The 20,654-nt window shown below is 46.7% G+C and overlaps 1 protein-coding gene across 1 annotated transcript in view; it reads right to left on the minus strand.

The window, feature by feature from the left end:
* Positions 1–9,632: 9,632 nt before the first annotated feature.
* GAP43 (growth associated protein 43) overlaps positions 9,633–20,654 on the minus strand; it is a 64,012-nt gene continuing 52,990 nt past the window's right edge. The window contains exon 3 of the mRNA XM_086761190.1: positions 9,633–15,693. Within this exon, the coding sequence (XP_086617316.1) occupies positions 15,605–15,693 (89 nt within the window). The 3' untranslated portion in view covers positions 9,633–15,604. The remainder of the gene's footprint in view (positions 15,694–20,654) is intronic.

Genomic DNA, 20,654 nt, shown 5'->3' on the forward strand with positions numbered 1-20,654 from the left:
GCCTGGGTGTCGGCTGTACGGTCTGACTCTGCGAGTGAGGGCAGAGTGAAGAGAACAAAGGATTTCTAGTTCAAGCCAGACTTAGTGGGAGAGGCGTTGCAACCCTCCGGTGAGACTGCATACCGTGATTTCTGCACAGCCAGGCAAGTCACGCACTTGTAATGGGTCACTGGGACCTGGTCAGGTGGAAAGAGAAAATTAGTTTCCCTCCCCAGCCTCCGCCCTTTCCTCACCCAGGATTTTATATTTTTCTCTCTTCTTGTTGCCTACCTGCTCACATTGCCCTCTACTAATCCAGAAGATGGGAAAAGAAACACAGCTGACCAAGTGTTCACAAAGATATTTTGCAGAGTGACACCCATCTGAAATAACGCACCATTGAGAGGAGACGTTCTCAGGATTCAACACGCAAATAGAAGCCTGGTAGCCTGGAAAGGTGTTGTTCCTTTCCTGTAACGTAAGTATGCAGGAAGGCAAACCATTGCCTGTTGAAAACTGCTCCAGAGCAAAACAAATAGATTAACACTAAAGGACAGGAGCTGAACTGTTTTATGAATGGAGATGCTATTAAAGTGCACTGCAAACAGGATAATGGAATATCAGCTCTAGTTTCTCTTTGCTGTTACTTCTAAATTGGAATCCTACAGAGTTTAATACAGTTCTCCTAAAAATTTCTTGTCGCTTCTGCTCTTCCCTTCATCCAGTGACAGCTGAACCTGTCAGATTTCAATCTGGCCCACGGCTTATGAAAAAAAAATGTTTTATGGGAAAAATATTTTACAGGAACATAAATTTAAATGCTGCTCCAGCATCATTGGTGGCTTTTAGATAGAAAATATTACAGAAGCTGCCTTTGACCAGCCAGAATACAGTAAGATTTATGCGAGGAAAGGAGCAATCTGCCTCCTTTTTTAGCTGCATGTCATCAGGATGCATCATAACATTCTCTGGCAGGATGCAAATGAGACAAGGGCAGGGTGTATCTGGGAGGCGTCCACAGTCAGCCAAGGAAGTACACGTGTGCACCATGGGTCTGGAGGCTGGCTGAGCAAAGGACTGATTCCAAGGATCTCCACCATCATTTAGAAGTATGGCTTTCCCCACCACAAGCAAGGCAGTGGGGATAGCTGCCAAGGGAGGCTGATGCCTCTGTGGTGGGGACGCAGTGCCTCTACCCCAGGATGAGCTGTCAGAGCCATCGAAGAGAGAAGGTGCAACTCTCAGGATCCCTCTCAACTGAGCCAATGTGCAAGTGCATGTACCACGAGCAGGTTCTGCTTTTCAACCAGCCGCTGAGCTGAGGCTTTCCGTGAGGCTTGCTGAACAAAAGGCAAATCTAATTTTCCCCTCCAGCAGTCTCAACAGCATCAGGGCTGATCTATCTGGAGCAGCACAGGGACGTTTCACTGTGGCTGCCACGCAAACTGCATGGCCCTCTGACTGCCCCATCTCCAAACCCTGCAGCGCTACTGGGGTGCTGCCACCTCGACTCCCCTCTTCCCCAGCACGGTGCAAGGGATGCACCCCCAGTCGCTGATCCAGTAGTGCTTTGCCTTCCTTATGCCAAGGCCTCCTAAAATCTTCATTCTTTTTCCCTGGCACACCAGCTACCGTCTCACCATGTGGCAAAAGTTGCCCAGTTCAGGTGGCTATCGCTGTACTGCTGGTTGAATGACAGTGGCATTTAAACCTGGATATTACCAAAAGCGTATGGGATGGCTAGCTGTGCTCATTTGCAAGCGGAAGCCCATGCCCACGTGCAGTGCCAAGGCTCTGGGCACAGCTCAGCTGGCGCAGAGCGGTTACCAATAAGCAGCCAAGTGAGCTAAAAAGGTGTTTCTAGTTTAAAATTTGATCTTAATAAAGATCAACTAAAAGAAATCCTTAGCATACACGTGCAGACTTTTCTGTGACTGCAGCAGGCTTATTCAGAGCCACCAGAATGGAAAGCACTATTTGGGGAAAGACAAAGGTAGGCAGCGTGCTGCGTGGGTGCGTGCTCTCCTGAGGCATTTCACTTAGCAGAGTGTTCACCTACAGAGACGATCCCGAGAAGCCTTTTCCCTGCTGGGTGTTTTGCTTACAGAGGCGTTCCCCAGAGACCATCCCTGGAGACACTTTTACCCTTAGGAGACAGCTGTCTTCATAGCATGTACTTTTAACAAGGCTTAAAAGTATGTTTTATTCCCATCCTCTTCCCCGCAGAATAAATACTTCGTAGCAGAGCAGTTATTGATCTGATCTGCACGAAATCCTGAGAGACGAGCTCAGTGGTGCGCTCTGCTGCAGCCCCTTCCCGTGCCCCTGGGCAAGCAGCAGAGCCTTGCTGCATAACTGGGAGGTAGGTATGTCAAAACGTCTTCAGCATCTAAGCCTTCACAGCCCTGTGTTGTAACAAGACCCTTTGCATGGTGCGCCGGGGGTTGCAAGGATAACATTGCTGGAGTACTGACAGCTCCTGGGTACAGCGTCATAAAAATACTGTGAAGCTAAGGCTGGCAGACTTCTGCAGTCTGAAGACATCACCAGCGACATGAGACAGTCCTTTAGTCTTGGCATTGCTAAGGCCAGATATGAACGGCTAAAGCTGACCAGCCATTGGGCACTCAGATACTGCTGGAGCATCTCATTTACTTGTGATGGCAACCAGCAGCCTAGTGCCTGTGTGAGCAATGGCCTGTTCATACAAAGGGTCTAGAATAGCTCATAAATTGGGATGTGGAAGATTTGGCAAAATGGTTTCTGATCATTTTAGAATTTTCCTGTATGAACAGAGAGGAGAAGTCACGCCTCCTCTGTGTGAATATGCCTGGGTGGAGAAATGAACCTGGACTTGTGAGCTCCAGATCAAAATGCTGTTTTGATCATATCTCTGTGTCAGGGCACATCTGACACCAGGATTTCTATTTTAAATGAAGGGAGACTTCTTGCCGTTCTGAGCTCTGTGGTCCGCAAGCTCCACAAGAAAGCATTAAACTAGAGAATTGTGACCTTAATGGCCTTAAATGCTTCCAGTCCGTGTAACATTGTGATAGGATCATCATGTGGGTTTTGCTAGTGCAATGCCACAGGGAAGGAAATGAAGACAGCTACAGTTGTGTGAAGAGTCCAAACCTTGTCAGGCTAACAGAGGCAGATGGCAACTACCGAGTGATGAGGGGAAGCCTGAATCTTTATTTCACCTGTGCTTAATACCTCTGTGAAATCACCTGAGAAGTTATATGAGGGGTTGTTTGCTGTGGGGCTGATAGAAAGTGCACTGACGCAAAGCGAAGGCATGACCATGATCTTTGCAGATGCTCACAGCCTCGGCCCAGAAGATCCTTCAGAACAGTTCTGATGAGCCATGAATGGTGCTCTTTCTTCCAGATGCACTTTGCTACCTCAGAGAGCGCTTGCTTTCCTTACTTCAGCAACGTGTTTTCTGACTGCCTCAGCTAAACCAAGCAGTTCGGTTCTTTTGCAAGTGCCTTTCTCCTGAGCACCTGTATGTGTCAGGGTGCAACTCATGGAGAGCAAAACTTCATTGTTTCACACTTCTTGGTTTGTGCTTTTTCTACAGAGAGAGTTAATTGCCAGACCACAGACCCGGCATGTTTGAAACTCTGATATGGCTTGTTTAAAACCGGGATCATTCATATCTCTATCCTGCATGGAGAGGGTGCTGCAAAAAGTCACAGATAGCCAAGTCTCACCCTGAGACACTCATCTCTGTGTCTGCTTGTGCACTGCTGCTTTACAAACATCTCTCTCCCTGCCTGGAAATAAATAAATAGATAACCAGACAACCCAACAGCTCAGATGTGAGGGCTCGAGCTCTCAATCATGAGCAGTGTTTGGCAGCAGAGGAAAAACATGCAGACTCATTCATAGAGGTGCTGTGTGGAGCTGCCGTGGAAGAGCCTGGGGGCGTATGATGAATGCTTAGTAATTAAGCTGATTCTGAGTGCATTGATTATCATTTCAGGGAGACATGGAACATCCTGCAAATACTGACATAAACATCTGATTCACAAGGCTCACGCACACGTGTGTGTGTGTGTATGGGAGGGAAAGGGAAGCAGCCTGAAAAGAGTTTGGAGAGTAAGAATAAATAGGTGGTGTTGCATCTGTGACTTTGTTCTGGTTTTCAGTCCAGCAGGGAGGAACCACAGGAATGTGTACATTTATAATCCTTCTTTCTGTCTCTGTCAGCCAGAGCAAACAGCTCATTAGCATGAAGATTTTTGCTCTTTTGGTCCATCTAAGTACTAATCCAGAGAGAACCTAAGTGGATTTGGGAGCCCCTTGCTGAGCGCCTCTTGTACCTTTCACTGTGATGGCACTGGTGCAGAAAAAACATGTTTTCTTAGGGCACTGTCCAGGTCCTACTGTAGCCCATTGATAAAAACTTACTTAGGACCTTAAACTGCAAGCTTTAGGAATGCAGCTGCTGCAAAAGAGGCATTAATCTGAAGCAGAGAGTTGCACCTCTCCCCACTCCAAAAAACTCAGAGATATTTGGTTCTGGGACTTTGATGGGGACATTATCAGTTAGTTACACTATTAGAGCCCCAGTTTCGTACCTAACAGGTTTGGAAAATGTCAAACTGGAGAGAGAGAAAACAAGGAAATGGAAATGAGTATACCTGAGAGGGATCTATTTTATATCACGGTGGGATGAACCACAAGTCCAGTTGCTCTTGTTTTGTGCAAGGTGGGGATGATGCCGATGATGCTCTGAGATCCCACTTGGCCCCGATCTTTTGGGACATTTCATGCACAGCAGAGCGCAATGGCACCATTTACAACACCCTCTCTCCACACTTCCCAGCAGGCTCCTTGCTGTGTCCAGTACTGCAGACAGGGCATCCAAAATCCAGCGCGCTTCTGCACTGTCTCATTGAAGCTCTGGATCTTCCCTGTATCCTAGCACAGCATTAGTGCCGAGGCAAGGAGGAAACTAATTGCCTTCAGGCATTTTTTTTTGTCAGCCGGTGCAATTCTTACAGAGCTCCTGGTCTTGCAGATTATGAAGACGGGCAGGGAGACAGATGTGGGGTGTATGCATGTTACAGGGGTGGGGGGCAGCAGCTCCAGAGAGTGGTCTCTACTTAATTGATTTCCTTCCTTTCCCACTGTATTTGTCACCTCTCTGCGCATGCTGCCCAGGGCTCGTTTCAAGTCATTTTATGGACCTGGTGAGAAGGACAGGGAGCAGCCTGGGAGTGGGTCACTTCCCAGCAGCCTCTGGTCAGAGCCACAGGTCCCTTTATCTGTCTCCCTGGCTCCACGGCAGCATACTTTCCACCCAGTCCCTCTTCGATGCTCTCTAATGGAGAGGGAGGTGAGCATGAAATGGACTGCTAAAACCTATGAATATTTCAGAAGAAAAAGTCAAGGGACTCCATTAAATCCTCTTCAGTCTCTGCAAATGGAGCTGAGGGGCGGGTGCGCTGGTTAATGAGAAACTCCAGCAGCATTCAGGCGATGTCAGGAATGCACCTAACAACTTCCAGGCTGGTGTGACCACATGAGGCTTTCCAAAGCCTCCCTTTTGTACTGTCCCCATAGAGCCACCCACAACTGCTGCCATCATCTCCTTCCCCAGACAAACCCAAAAAACTCTGCCATCAGCCATGTCTTCTGCTGCCACAGCCTGCCCCTATGTACCTACCCAATATTCACCACCCAGCTTATCCTAGTTGTCCTCAGAGGTACTTCTTCCCACTGTCACACTCACAGTGTGCCAGGATCCCCCTGAGCTGCCCAGCAGCCCTTTGGCTGGCTTTTAAACCAATATCCTCCCAGAGCAACCCACCATCTTACTGGCACGCTGTTTACCAGCATCCCTCCCAGCTCACCTTCCATCTTTCCCCAGCCACTTACCAAGCCCCCGTCCTCATCACAGCTTCCTCCAGACAGATTTTACCCCCTCGTCAGCAAACAGCTACAGCAGCAGCAGCTTTCAGAGCAACAGCCAGACAGAGCCTGACAGCCCCATATGTTTCGGCAGAGACAGTTCCTCCCTCTAATGGGCCCAGAGGAGCACGGCTTTCAAAGGATTCAGGGTTGGAAGTGACAGGCTGGAAAGCCTTATTAATGGGCTCTCCGCCGGTGAGGGGCTGGGAGGCCAAGAGTGCCAACAGCCTGGCGGCGCAGCTGTCCTGCCGTGGCAAGGCAGAGCCAGCCCTCCCCAGCCACCAGCATCCCAGTGCAGCCCATGCACCAGTGCTCCATGGCTGCAAGAGACCCTTCGTCACTCTCCCTTCGGACATGAGATAGGGTAATGATGCCCCTGGGGTCTTCGAGTTTTTCGTAGGGACCAGTCAGTGTGAGACTATCTATAATAAGTCTATACACCCTGCATCGCACTCGACTCTTTCAGCCTGGACTCCCAGACATGCCCTGTGGGGTGTCTGGCACCAGGCTTGGCTGTTGTGAGTGGAGAGGAGCCTGGAGGTGGCAGCTCATGGTGATAGGTCTCCTCAGAATCTGCTCACCCCTTTGCTGGGGTGCTGGCATTCAACTAGGAATCGTCTTTTGGTCTTTATGTGGCTTCTAGAGAAGGTGACCCATCATCACTCACAGGGCTGCTCCTCATGGATATCTTCTCCATGGCTTCCAGGAACATTGGTCTTCTACATCCCAAGCTACCAGTGTCTCCCCTGTTAGACACCAACACCCCCTTAAGCCACCAGTAAATCTGGCAGTTTCTTAGCTTTTGTTGTCTTGTTGCTAAATCACTCAGGTCTGCCTCAAAATGAAGGAGACCTAAGAAGGAAAGGCTCAGGCCCTGGGGAAAACACAAGGAAGAAGATTTGGCCCCACAGTACCCACAGTGAAATTGTCCCTGCACTTAAACATGAGCTGCTGCACAGACAGAAGTTGAATGAGGCTCATTGAGACTTAAACCACAGTGCACAGATAAATGGCCAAGGATGGGCAAACTAGGTGTAGAGGGGGAAAACTGAACCTTCTACATTAGACCTCTCCTCCAGTGAGAGAAACTGTTTTTCCCTCTCTGGGTCAGGGTCCTAAGGATGGCCACAAAATCCTTCTGAAGCTGACTGTTTCAAGATAAAAAAAGCATAATCAGGGGCTCAGTAGAGACCTCATCAGCAGTTTTCAGTTCACCCCAATTAACCCTTCCTTGTTATCCAGCCAGTGATGACCTGTACCACCCTTCTTCTCTTCCACCACAGATAATGAGTCTTATCTCTTTCTTGGCTTTGCATCCACCCATTGCTCCCAAAGTGCTAATTACATTTTACTCATAACTTGCTTAATCAACTACCATAATTAAATAAAGCACGAAGCAGTGCCTTTCTACCTGTACCCGGCTTGTAATTTGGGCTGTAGGCTGGTGCATTTACAGAGACTGAAGTACCCTGATCCTGTTTCTGCAGCTATGGCAGTCAGTCTTGTACAAGCTACCACCTCCCTGCAAACCCTGCCTCTCAGCCACAGTCAGTGGTGCTGCTCTGAGAGCCATGGACTTTTACTTCCTTGCCTCTCTTATTACTCATGTTCACCCTTCCATGCCAAGCCAAATGAAAATTATTTCTTCTTGAATAAACAAAAGTGGCCCTACATGGAGAAAAATAATTTCATTTTTAATAAACAAAAACAAACTTAGGTACAGAAGTGCGTGATTTCCTTTGTCTGGCTTTTTCTGCTCATCTTCAAGGACAGCATCCTGTCAGTCTGGATGCCAGCTCCACATGCCATGGTAAAACAAGGCAAAGTGTAGCAGATTAGGAGACTGAACATGTCATTACAGGGCACTTCATGCTGCCTGCTGGGTGGTAAAGAATAGGAGACACAGAAATTCGAGTGAAAGTATGAGAAACACTGGTCCTTTTCCAGTCACCTCAGTAGAGCAATGAAAGTGGCAAGTCTGCCGTGAAGCGTTGTCAAAAACAAGGAAAACCTGAAGCTCCTGTTGTGGTTTCCCCAAGTGGAGGAGATCTCCCCCAGCCCAGTGTGGGCTAAGCTGGGGAACCAGCATGGGAATTGGAGACACATCGCCCACTCACATCTCCCAGGCTGTCGGTGAAGTCCATGAACTTAAGCAGCAGTCTGGAGAGAGTTCACCTGGGCAGAGAGGCAATGGGGGGCCAACACCCAAGGTGCGTCGCAGGTCATTTTGTACGATTCAGGCAGAAAATTTCTTTCCAGGTCACAGTGGCAAGAGTGTGACACTGCAAATCACGCACAGCGAGCTTTGTGTGTCTGGTTAGAAAGTCTCTGTTGGAGATTTACATTAGGCTGAGTGTTTCAGATGACACACGTGCCATAGGACAACCATTCAGCCTCCTGCCCACCCCTCAACCCCCCACTATGTAGAAGATAAAGGAGTGCAGGGCAGCCTTGCTACCCCAGCACAACCATTTACTTGGAGGGATTTCCTTGGCTGTCCCTTTACAGGTGTTCTGCCCCACTGAAGCAAAGCCAGTCTGCTAGGGTTGAGCCCTGCAATCTAGCGATGTGGCTAATCGAAACCACTTGATTGTGAATGCAAAATATTTGTTTGCACACAAGCTGGAGTCCACGCCTTTTTTGGAGAAGCCACGGTGCAACTGATGATTACATGCAAGAATACAGACATCTAATTGTGTCATTTTCATTTGTAAATTGGCACTTTGTCCAGAACCCCTGTGAGGTGCCGAGGTCTGCTCTGTTTCCCAGGCAGCTCCTTGGAGCCTCATCAGGAATTTTCCTGGGCCCTTGCTAAGCCAGCTGCTGTATTTCAGAGATGCGTTGCAAGTGATTTCTAAATAGTGGTTGCAAAGCTTCCTGGGATGAATAGATGTGACAAAAATGCTTGATTTCAGCTCTGCTCTTGAGCTGCTGACAGATATAGCACAGCTTGGGCAGCAATTGCTGCTCTGTTCATACTTCTTTGCACTTGGCACAAAGTTGATACTGAGGGAAAGAACTTGGTGGGACTTCTTAGGTGCTGAAATACATACTCCTATCTCAAAAACTTCTGGAGCTTCCCAGTGAACTACTGAAGCTTTAAATCCAATGAGGAATTTAATACCTTCAAATACACTATACAAGGTTGCCTAATTTTCTTTAAAAAATTATTCCATTTTGTACTCACTTTTCCTTAAACGTGCTGCGTGCTTTTCTGCATGCTGACCCACATCACCCAAGCAGATTCCCAAGCAGATTTCCCTTATTTGGAACATCCCAAGCCCAGCATTTTGCCATGGACATTTTGCAGATACACGGTGCCAAAGCACAGCTTTCCTCGGTTCAGCCTGGTTTCAGGCAGTGTCTGGACAGCTGCATGTGAGCCTTTCCTGGGTCAAAAGCATCTGTGGTGATGTCTGTTTCTTATTGCATAAATGCCTAACACTTTTGCGTGGGGAGACCGCATCTTGCATCACGCTTGTATCTTCCAACTCAATAGATATTTAACTACAGTAAAAACATACTAGGGCTTTTACTTCACCCTTTCATTTTAATTTAGCTTTTTACCAGATGGAGTAAGCAGGAAGTATTTCTGTCCGCAGTAACAGGACTTGACCAAGAAGGTCAAGGGAGAATGGAATGAGATTTTTTTTTTGTAAAAGCATTGAAATCTTACACAAGGGAGAAACTTCCATTCCAGGAGCAAATAATTGCACACAATTACACATATCTATAAGTGAGAGACTTTATTTGAACCAATTTTTCAAATACAGACATCTGTATTATTCTCACTTCTCGGGAATGTTTTCTGCTCATTTTTGAAGCTTGCAATCTTAGGACAATATTCAGGACATATGTGTACATTAGATCTCTGCAGATGGACACATTCATAATGCACAAGTACAATGAGTGAGAGACTCTTTCCAGATCCTCACACTAGAGCATCGGAAATGGGCCGCTCTAATCGTCAAGTTCTGCTCTTATTAGCTTCCAGACACGTCACAGTTCTTGATATTCTCTAGGCCGTAGCCGCCTTCTTCAGGCCCCAATTTACTACTGTGTTACTTTAGCTGTATGCCAGTGTAACTCCTCAAAATAGGGCTTAGGTGATGCATAGGGATGTGTTTCATTCATTGGGAACAGGCATGAGCAGAAAAACCAAGCTATTGGATCAATGGTTCACCTAGGATTTTCTTTTGCAAGAGTAGTCTAGGTCTCAGGCTGGGATTTTTATTTTTTTTTTTTTTGGAAGTGACCAGTGGTTCTGGGTGTGTAATACATGAATCTTGATGTTCAGAGTATACAGGAGACCAGTCAATTGGGCCTCAGCAAGGTGTGTCTCAAGAGTTGGGCACTCCAGACAGGAGCCACTGGGAACACTAGCCTGTTCTGCAAATCTTGGCCTTTACTTCTTCTTCCAAGTATTGCTCAACAGAGGAATGTAGTAATAAAGCATTGTAGGTAAGAATGCAGGCTCGCACATGACCTGAGATCAACACCCTGAAAAATGGATAGAGGGTAGTGCTTTCAGGACCACCTAAATGACTCATGATCTTAAATTCCTTTTTGGAAAATGACTGGAGAATTTTAGGCCTGAGCCCCCAAATTCACCGCAGAGAGGAGTTTGGACATCCTTCAGCATCTGGGCCTTAGGAGCTTACGTCTCTTTGAAAGCCGGTGAAATGCGTGCTCTCAAGTGCCAAAGTCACTTAGGTTATTCTGAAAGCTGTACCCTATATACATGCAGGTAGATAAGGGGCAGACTTTCACAGGCACAAGTGGCAGTTAGACATGTAACTCCCATTGATTTTTTTTCCCCCTCGGGGACCTGGAAAATCCCCCCCCCCCCGAGGAGTTGAATCCTCCTCTTGCATTATTTTCACACCAGATTAACACCACTGGTTCCAGTGGAGCGACTCCTGAGTTACCCCGGTGTGAGCGAGAGGAGAACCAGTCCTGAGGTGCTCTAAATATCCAGTGAAAGTGCTAATGTGGCAATGTGGAAAAGCAGGGAATCTGAGCACAGGCCTGGAAGAGGACCCCCACCACCACCACCCCCACTTCACTGAGCTGCAGGTGACCACCGAACGGACTTCTTAGCCAAGAGGGGCCACAAAAACATTCATTCAGACCCTTCCCTCCACCTCTGCAAACCACAGCCGCTCTGTTGCCTTCCTAAAACACCTATGACAAACACCAGACCTTCAGTACAAAAAGCCTCACATGCTAGTTTGCCATTCGGAGAGCACAGGAAAAAAGAACTGTCTTCCGTGAGGAGTTCGATATGAACTCCCTCTTTCTGTTTTTCTTCTTTCTTTTTTTTCTAAACCCTTCTCCTCCGGTCATGGCCATTTCTTTCATTTAGAGTGACATCTTCCCCAAGCGATGGTGTTTATGTTGTCACCATAGGCAAGTTCCCTGTAGCTTATAAGGCCTCTCATGGGGCTGCATTAGGATTTGGGGTTGGAAAACACCAAGTCTGAAGGGATCTCAGCGGGATGTCCTTCCCCTCCCTTTGGAATGTGGCTCACGGTGGAGCTTCTCGGCTGATGCAACTATTGCAAGGGTTGTGGGTTTTTATATGCTATCAATGCAGACAGGCTCTGGATGCTACAAGCATTGTCAAGCAGATCAAATTCATGCAAATGATCTACTGCATTGACGAGGGGTGTTAGGTTGGGATTTTTTATACTTTTCCAAGGCTTAGTCTAGATGAGGTGAAATGTCGAGAGCTGGCCTACAGCTGGTACGAGCATTCAGTGTACATGTGGATCACTAGCACATCTTACTACAGAGGCATGGAAAAAGCCCCTCTTGGACTCTGAATTTCTACAGCACTGTACGTGGGGTCAGGCACCATATTCCCAGGGTGAGTTATTCTAACATGCCCTTCCCTCTCCATACATAAAGTAACAACCACAGATACCTCCAGGCAAAACCATACCCTCTTCAGGGAGAGTGCATTAGATAGATACTCCCTGGGGAATTCGTGTTGCTGTTGCATCAGGAGTAGTAGAAAAGCTCCAACTACTCTGCTGGATACTCTTTGCTCCACTCAACTTCTGAGATCCCCTGCCTCTTGTGCTGCTCTCAGCTCACTCAATATCCTGCTAGACAAATCGTTCCTCAAATACCCCTGTTCTCCTTCCAGTTTCCGTCCCATGCTACATCCTTTATACAGTTTCCTTTCAGCCTTTTAAAATCTGGCTGAAGAGGCAACTCAAGGAAATCCAAATGCTTTTCTCTGCTCTCTTCCTGTACTCTGAAGACAGTCCAGCTTCCTATACAAATCTTGTGTATTACACATGAAACCACTGCTTACTCAAGGCAGAGTTTGTCTGTGTGCTTTCTCTCACGCTCTCTATGCCCTGAATCTCTGGCAGGATCAGGACACAGTACAATAAGAAAGATATGGGGGTGCTTGGTTACAGCTAGTAATTGTAAACTGGAAACAAGGGAGAGGGATTAGTATTTAAATTATTTAAATTTGCAGTTGGTAACCACATACCCCGTTCTCTTTGTGGGGGAAAAAAAAACAAAACACAAAGCTCAATCCTTTGTTCTCTAAGGAACATGGCAAAGTATGTTCTTACAAACGGTAGAAAAACATGCGCAATGCCCCAACCATCAGCCAAGGGGGTGGCAACATGCAAAATGCAAAGATAAAACATCCCCAGGGAGAGAAAAATGCTTCTGTTTTTTGAGGAGGGAGGAAAGCCTATGTCCAGGAAGACATGAGAGGCAGTTTTCTTTTCCTTATAAAGTTAAAAATAGTAATAGTAAAGTGGAAGTAATATGAAAAGTTTGGGGTCTAAAGTCAGAAGAGCAGGAAGATCATGAGGTCTTCGCAGAAACAGGCACGACAGTCCTTAAGAAAACTCTCATAAATGGTCAGACAGGAGATGAGGCTAAACAAAAACCGTGCTCTCTCCTTCCTGCCTCCTCCCAAACACCTCTCCCACGAATCCTGAGAGCTGTACCTCAGTTCTCTCAACTCGGTGCTCTCTCAATGGGGCGTCTGCAATGTCTGAGCTGGGCTGGGCACCTCGTGCGCAATGAACAGCAAACATACTCTACACCTCTCCTCTCCTCCCTATGCCTTGGCCCCCCGTGTCCATCTGAGCGCTCTCCCTCCCCAAACACCATCCACCCCCCCACCACTTCCACGGCAGAAACGGGCAGGGTAGTGAGACCTGACATACGGTCCAAGCAATACCTGATGTCCGCGCTACATTTGCTGAATTGAGGTCAGGCTGGAAGGTGTCTCAGGGTTTACCACCCATCATGACATGGGAATATTAGCATATATATCGTTTATGAAGTATGACACAATACCTATCTGTCAGTCAGCCCATCTTTCTACCTATTTAGTCTGTCTAATCTACTTTAGCTAGCTATGTTTCACTATCTCTATCAATCATCTATTGCTCCATATTATCTATTTTATTCCGGTCTCTCTCTCATCTTTTTCACTCTAATCTTTCTTACTCTAGCTATACTCCCCTCTCTCTCCCTATCGTCCATCTATCCACTCGAAAATCTTTCCCCCCCTCATCTCTCTAATCCCTGTTTTTAAAAATCTCTGTCCAATCTCTCTCCCACTCTCTCTTTCCCTCTCTTTTAAAAAATCCTCCCACTCTCTCTCTCTCTTATTTCTACATAACACCAGGAAGCACATGGAAATGAATCCTGATGTGTTTTGATGGCACTTCCAGTGAGCGGTCTATGTTCAAAGCGATCATCTCTGAGGAGACACCATTCATCTTTTCTCCCTATTTCCAACAAAGAGATGGAGGAGAACAAAGGAGTAGGGCAGGGAGGACCAGCCAGCCCTCTGAAGGTTGCAGGGCTGCCACTCCAAGCATCAGCCACCAAGGGATGATGGGACTGTCAGCAGACCAAATTTTTTGGTGTTACTGCTGTGAGGTCAATTTAATCGTGGCCCTGCAGCACCGTACGGCAATCCTGCGGAGTATGCTGGCTGTCATTGCCAATGAGGCCAGGAAACCATGCACAAGCTGGTGGGAAAGCACATGATAATAATCAGGGCAGTGAAAGAGCAATAACCAGGCTTTTATGAAAGCCTGGTTATTACTGAATACATTTTAACTGTTCACCCTCACAGCTCATAAGCAGAGCAGAAGACCCCGAGGTCCATTCAGCCTCAGGGTCAGGCGTCTGTTGGTCCTCCTCTGGGACAGAGTGGGTCTAGTGGGCACGTGGTTGGCGCACCAGGGAACATCCCGCACCCTGTGGAAAGCATTAGTAAAGATTGCTGAGGTGGTGCTCAGCCTTCCGTGCCAAGCCTGTGCCACACTTTTAGCTGGCTGCTGGGGAAGGCCATAAATTGCAGCTAAAAGCCTTGGCCCTCGTTAGAGCTGAGTGAACAAGCCCCAGTTTTGCCAGGGAGCAGGAATAAGATAGTGATCAAAGTGCTCTCAACTGGCTCTTACGCTAGCAGACCTTGTCCAGCCCACACGCCTATGTACTCGATGCATTGGCCCAATTTATTTTGCCAAACAGATCATTTTTTGGAGGACCACACTATGTCACTCAACTTCTCCAACCCCAGCCCACTGGGGTGAGCAGCACCCTGGGGAGCTCAGGCCCTGGGACCCTGTCCCTTCACGGCCCTCAGCGTGGCCCTCGGCAGGGTTCAGACCTTCAGCATCGACCAAAGCTGATCCCTCTGCTGGGACCCATGGGGCTGCCCGGGCTAACCCGTCCAAGGTCACCATGCTTCTCCAAATTAGGGTCTAGAGGTCTCCTAGAGAGCCACTTATTTTATTCTTTCCTAAAACTAACTTTGTTACTTCCATTATTTATGTTAGTTGGTGCTAATGCCTCACTCAAAATCCGAGACTGCTTCCCTTAAAAATCCCCTCAGCAGTGCCAGGTGGTCTGTCACTGACCAGCGGCCGAGGAGCACAGCAGGGCCACACAAGAAGTGGCCCACCAAAGATCGCAGGCCAGCAGGATGTACGGCAGCATAGAAATGCGACACGGTGGTATTAATGATCATTATTCTCATTTATTATAATTATTGTTCAGTTTGAAAAAGGAGCCTGGAGCCAAGCATTACGCTAATTGGCACATTTTTTTTTGTTGTTCTTTTAGTTCTGAAAACAAACTGGGGTTTAGTACGATTTTTCATTCATTTGTTTGTTGGGTTTGGTCTTTTTTTTTTTTTTCTTTCGTTCATTCCATCACATTGAAAAAGGAAGAAAAGGATTTTTTTTTTTTCCTCTTTTGTTTTAACTCACTCGGTAAGTCTGGACTCCTCGGATGAACGTAACATTGCACACACACACACTTGGAGAAGAGAGAGAGGAGAGAGAGAGAGAGAGAGAGCGCGCTCGTGGTGGGCAGACAGACACACGCACGCGCCAGGTCAAAGAACTCTGATACAGTGCAAGAATTTTCCCAAAATGATTGGATCATCATTACCAAAAAACTCGCCATAACAACACCAAGAAACAAAGAAATGTTTAAGCCACACTGTTTGACTGGGATTTTTCCTGCTTTTTTTTTTTTCTTTAAATGTTTGCCACACAGAGAGAAAAAGGGTTTAAGTGGGAATGGGAGAGGGATGGACAGGCTCACAGATGTGAGCAGGAAGCAGGGAGATTGAGATTGGGGTGGGAAGGAAGGATAGAGGATAGGGGGAGGGAGGGAGGGGCAATGGGGAGTCATTTCTTAATGTTCAGGCATTTTCTTGGTCCGCCTTGCTCTCTTCTTCTTTCACCTCTTCCTGCTGGGCACTTTCAGTAGGTTTGGTTTCTTCTACAGCATCTAGTGGGGAAAGAGATGGTCCAGGGTTAGTCAACCATGATCTAGAACATCCTGTATGCGCACACAACCATTGCATGATGGACTGCATGGCTTCATGCTTCTCCCTCCCCAAAGTGACCCATGTCTCAAAGTGCCTGGCACTTCTGCAGCACAGAAACAACATGCCGGGGTTCAGCCCAGCAGGCAAGTGTGTAGCTCTCATGAAAGATGTCCAGCCCCATCAGAAAGCATGTGCAACTGGACAGAACTGCCTAGCTTGCTGCTGATGTTGCAGACAACTGCCATTCACTTCATCAGGTGCACTCATTAGCTTGCCAGCTGTATCAGACACCTGTATTACCCTTTTATTGAACCCACTGACTGTGCCAACCACTGTTGTATTGTTGCCCCCTAATTACCATTGCAGATCCTCCCAGCTGAGACTTAAAGACATCACAAAGAGAAAACTCTACACGCACTTGAAGCTTACAAGACCCAGAGGGAAATATTTTATAACCTATAACTCAGACTTTTCTTACACTGAACAGAGATCTAGAGAAATGTCTCTAAGCCTTCAAGAACAGGAGCCTTCACCCAGGAGGTTGTCACGTCCCCCCAGTTTTCCAGGCTCTCCTTTCAAAGGCAGAGCTGCCCTAGGGGGAAGCAATGACTGCAACTGGAGGCTGGGTCTGCCTGTCAATCAGACACTTTGTTCTGGCACAACATTCACACGAGAAGTTAAAATGAATTCTAGAAGCAATCCCACAACAATGAACTACATATGGGATCAGAACTGAGGGGAAGGCAGAAGCAGCTGGGAGGGACAAGGTAAACAAAAGGAACACCCCTCAAGCCAGAGTGATCTTTCTGCTGGTTTCATCCAGCCCAAAACACCATGCCCCTCTCATTGCAGCAGGACAGATGTAATAGTCTCCAAGTTCCTGTTGACCAGCTCTCATCATCTTTAGATCAGGGTACACTAACATGCTCCTGGGCCTCTTTCAGAAGCCCTGCTAAGGTCTATGCACCACGTGGATTGCTTTTTACAGGTGAAAGTGATGGTTCACCCAGGGCTGCAGGGCTGTAAGGTAGACTAATGCACAAGGGTCTTAGTGCACTGTAGAGGCTGGTCTGCTCCATTGTCATTTCTCCCCATTTCTCACTGACTCCTCCTCCCACACACACATACACACTAACCATGGAGAGGCCCAACAAGCAGCATCACTTCAGATTTGGGATAAAGAACAGGGAAAAGAAACAAGTGCTGGGTGGTGTGGGACAGACCACAAGATTGATATGTCACATACCTCAGCGCTGGCACTCAACATACCTCTGTAGCTTCACTGTATCTCCAGTGGTCATTCAGAGAGGACTGTGGGGTCCCTGGACAGTTCCTGGCTTCTCTGATGGGTTATCAGATTACATTATACCGGCAAACACAATGGGCCAGGGACTGCTGGCACCACATGGCTCATGTCTATATGGCTAAACTCTATTACTTTCCAGAAAAGGGTGGCTGAGTCTGGGAGCTGTCTCAGACAAAACTAGTCGGTGTATTCAAAAATCACATCATGGCCCATGCTGTCAGCTTAGCAATACAGATGTTCACATGCCAATGTTTATTTTGTGAGGATTAGTATCCTCACACCATGTTTAGCATCAGTGGGAATGCTATTTGGGATGTGAAACTTTCCTTACTGACATCACTTATTCATTTTGGCCTGGTCCCTTTGATGCCATCAGATGGCAGACTTGTATTTGCTTCCAACACTGGCAATAGGTGTTGCATTCCTGATTCCCTCTCCCCCTCGGCTCTTTAGCCTAGCTTTTAAATATGTTCTTAGGCATCACTTCCATATCGTTCATCTTTAAAATATGTGTAACTTCCTATCCTGTATCATCTTTATTAAAGGCTTTCCTTCCGGACCTTCAAATACTTTTTATCTTAGTGAACTTGTTTTTTCAAAAGGAAAATCTGTTCATTTCTCAAAAGGAAAAAGTCTGTGGGAACATCCCCATGGTCCAATACCACAGCCTGAGCCCCTGCACCTGCAAGCCCCCTGTCAGCAAAAGCACCTGTGGACTTTGTTTCCCTTGATACTGAACATCTAAACAGAGTGCTACTCAAGGACTCCTTCTATGTGTGGTACAGCTACAACTATGAACCAAAGACAAAATAGACTACTGATGAAAATAAGATGCAAGTATCATTGGAAGGCAAAGCAGGCCAACTTGCCCTAGTTTTGTTAACTTTCCTGAATGACTTGATCACACTCCACTGAGGAGGGAGGGGAGTCCTCTTAATCCTGCTCTTGTCCAAGGCGTTCATAGCAGGAGATACACTGAGTTATGGAGCTGAGAGTAGAACCCCAATGCATGACCATCTACCCCTAAATCTGAGCCAAAAGACTATCGTTAACCAGCAGCAAAGCATGCTTTGCTATAAGGCTCTGATAGATCCCAGTAAGGCAGAATTTCTGGTTTTTCCACACATAAATCTGAGAAAAATGAAAGAGGAACAAAGGATATGCAATGCAGCTTCAGGAACACAAGCCCCAGAGATGACGTTTCATTATGTTTAAAACTTTCTATGTCTTCCTACTGAAGATTTTAGCACATATTTTAGCCAGGAGTTGCCACAGCCTCCTCAGGGCAGCACAACAGAAGGGTCCATAATGCAGCAAATATAGGGATAGATAATGGGAAGTCCTGCTTACCTGCTGTGATACTGAGTGCCTTGGTCAAGACATACAAACCACTATGTTGCACACATGCCCCTGTTACATCAGCAGCTGAAAGTAGGGTCCAGCTCCTGCAGTGGTAGGCTCTTGACAATTGCCCTAGCTAGATGCGCAGGAAATATAGTGGCACTCAAAGTGGGAAAGCTGGCAACCTTGATGACGTGGGGTAGCTCACAATGTTTCCCGTACCCTTCTTGCTCTTAGGATAAGCAGGCAGGTTGAATCATAATTTTCTGCCATGTTTTTTTCCCTGTTAGCTCATCACAGTGGCAAATGTAATTTCCAGGGAGTGGAATGCTTGCATGCTGTTGAAGCAATAATGGGAAATATCCTATGCACTGCTACACCCTGCTAAGCTATGTCTTATTTCCTAGCAGCTTTAGCAGAATTTCATTGATCTTTGGGATGAGGGGAAAGAAGAAACCTGGTGTTACTATACAGTAATGAACTTTAACAAGAAGTAATATCACAAAGGACAAAAAATTCAGCATGAAAAATAAAGTTCAAGCTGTGGCATTGCTAAACTACAGCAGTAAAAAGAGGAGGATTCTCTCTGTGCAATGGGAGCAACACAGCACAACCCTACTGACATCAGGGCCAGTTAATAGCAGCTTCTGATTCATGAGGAGAGGTGAGACGGTTTGTCTGACTCACCCTTCACCAGTTTGTTTCATGTAGGCTATTTCTGCAGTATGTTCTCTGGGGTTTTCTCCAGCCTAGTTTTCAGCGTCCCAGCAAAGGAGGGCAAGGTATCCCTGGGGAGATTAGTAGATAGCTATCCTGGAGATTCCTTACATCAGAAAGAATATTTCTTACATTGCTTTTTACCCAATACTAGTCTTGATTTCCCACTTCCCTGAGCTCTGGGCTCTGGCACCTGTTGGTTTGTAGTGGACAGATACAGCTATGCAGACAGACGTGCACAGCCTTGGAATTTTACATTCACTTTGCACTTTGTTGGAATAAGTGTAAAAGATGACAAAAAAGCAGGTGAGAATTCAGGGCGTTTAGACAAAATGTTCCATCCTCTGCTTGAGGAACAAAAGCATTTCATCCTGAGTGGCCAAATTTCCACCTGTCTAAAGCTGCCTCCCTTCTGAACATGCCAGCACTGTGTGATCTCCTCCTGCAAGATCAGAGCCTCCTGTGTCCACTTGCAAGGGAGAGAACAAGGAGGAAATGAGTTATTTCTTAAGATGGACATGGACGGAGGCAGCACCGAGATGCATGTGAAGAGATCATGAAATGGGAAAGTTGAAGTGGGAGTGGATGGACATCTCGCCTAACTCCAGACATCTACATAGAGACATCTCCAGACATTTCCATTCTCACCCTCTGCTCCCTTTCTAGTTAGTGGAAATAAACATGACATTTCTAAGACTCTATTAATCTGACTTATTTAGATGGCCACTTTATGACAAGAGGAGTTGCAGACTGGGAACACTTACACCTTTAGCAAGCCAAGGCAGAGACATCCACATGTCTAGAACATTCTAGCCACAGAGCAAAAAGAAGGGCCCAAACTCACAAAATGAGAACACAACATCTGCATGTGTGGAGGAAATAGAACAAGAGGGGAGGCCAAGCTGTAATATGAAGCAAAATAAGCTTGAGGAGGGGCCAAAAATAAAATCTGGCCTGCAGAATACAGGAGGAATGGCTAGGTCAAAAAGCTAAAAAACCAAACCCCAAAATGTGACAAACAATAAAAAAAAACCCACCTAGTTTGTGCTTGCAATCATCACACTCACGTTTGTTTTAATGCACATTAGTCATCACTTGCACTGTTCCTGGTTATCCTAGCCCTGTGCCCCCCTCCAGACATAGCTTTGAGATTTTAGTTTGTTTTGCAGCTTTGCCTTTTGTTTCAGTCTTTTGAAATCTATGCTGCAGTCCAAATCATCCTATAGCATGAGAACTTTGCCAAAGAGACAGGCATCTGTGAGCTGGACTGCCACCAATCTCACTTCAATCTAACAGCCTGGACAGGGCAGCCAAGTTGAGAAACCTTCTGGGCAGCCTCAGGCAAACCTTAAGATGTGACTGAAGAATTGCTTAAGCGATAGAGCTGTCTGATGGGAGAGGCTGAAGTCCATTTGTACCCCAGCTGAAGGGTCTGTGTCAGAGACATGCTTCATACCTACAGCTCCAGCTGGTACCTGCTAGGGAACTGCCTTGCCGATGGAAGAGAAACAATATGGAAGTGAACTACAGATCCTTGCTGAAATAGGGTCTTAGAGA

Source organism: Chlamydotis macqueenii, chromosome 1, assembly GCF_036417535.1.
Source record: "Chlamydotis macqueenii isolate bChlMac1 chromosome 1, bChlMac1.mat, whole genome shotgun sequence".
Taxonomy (NCBI): domain Eukaryota; kingdom Metazoa; phylum Chordata; class Aves; order Otidiformes; family Otididae; genus Chlamydotis; species Chlamydotis macqueenii.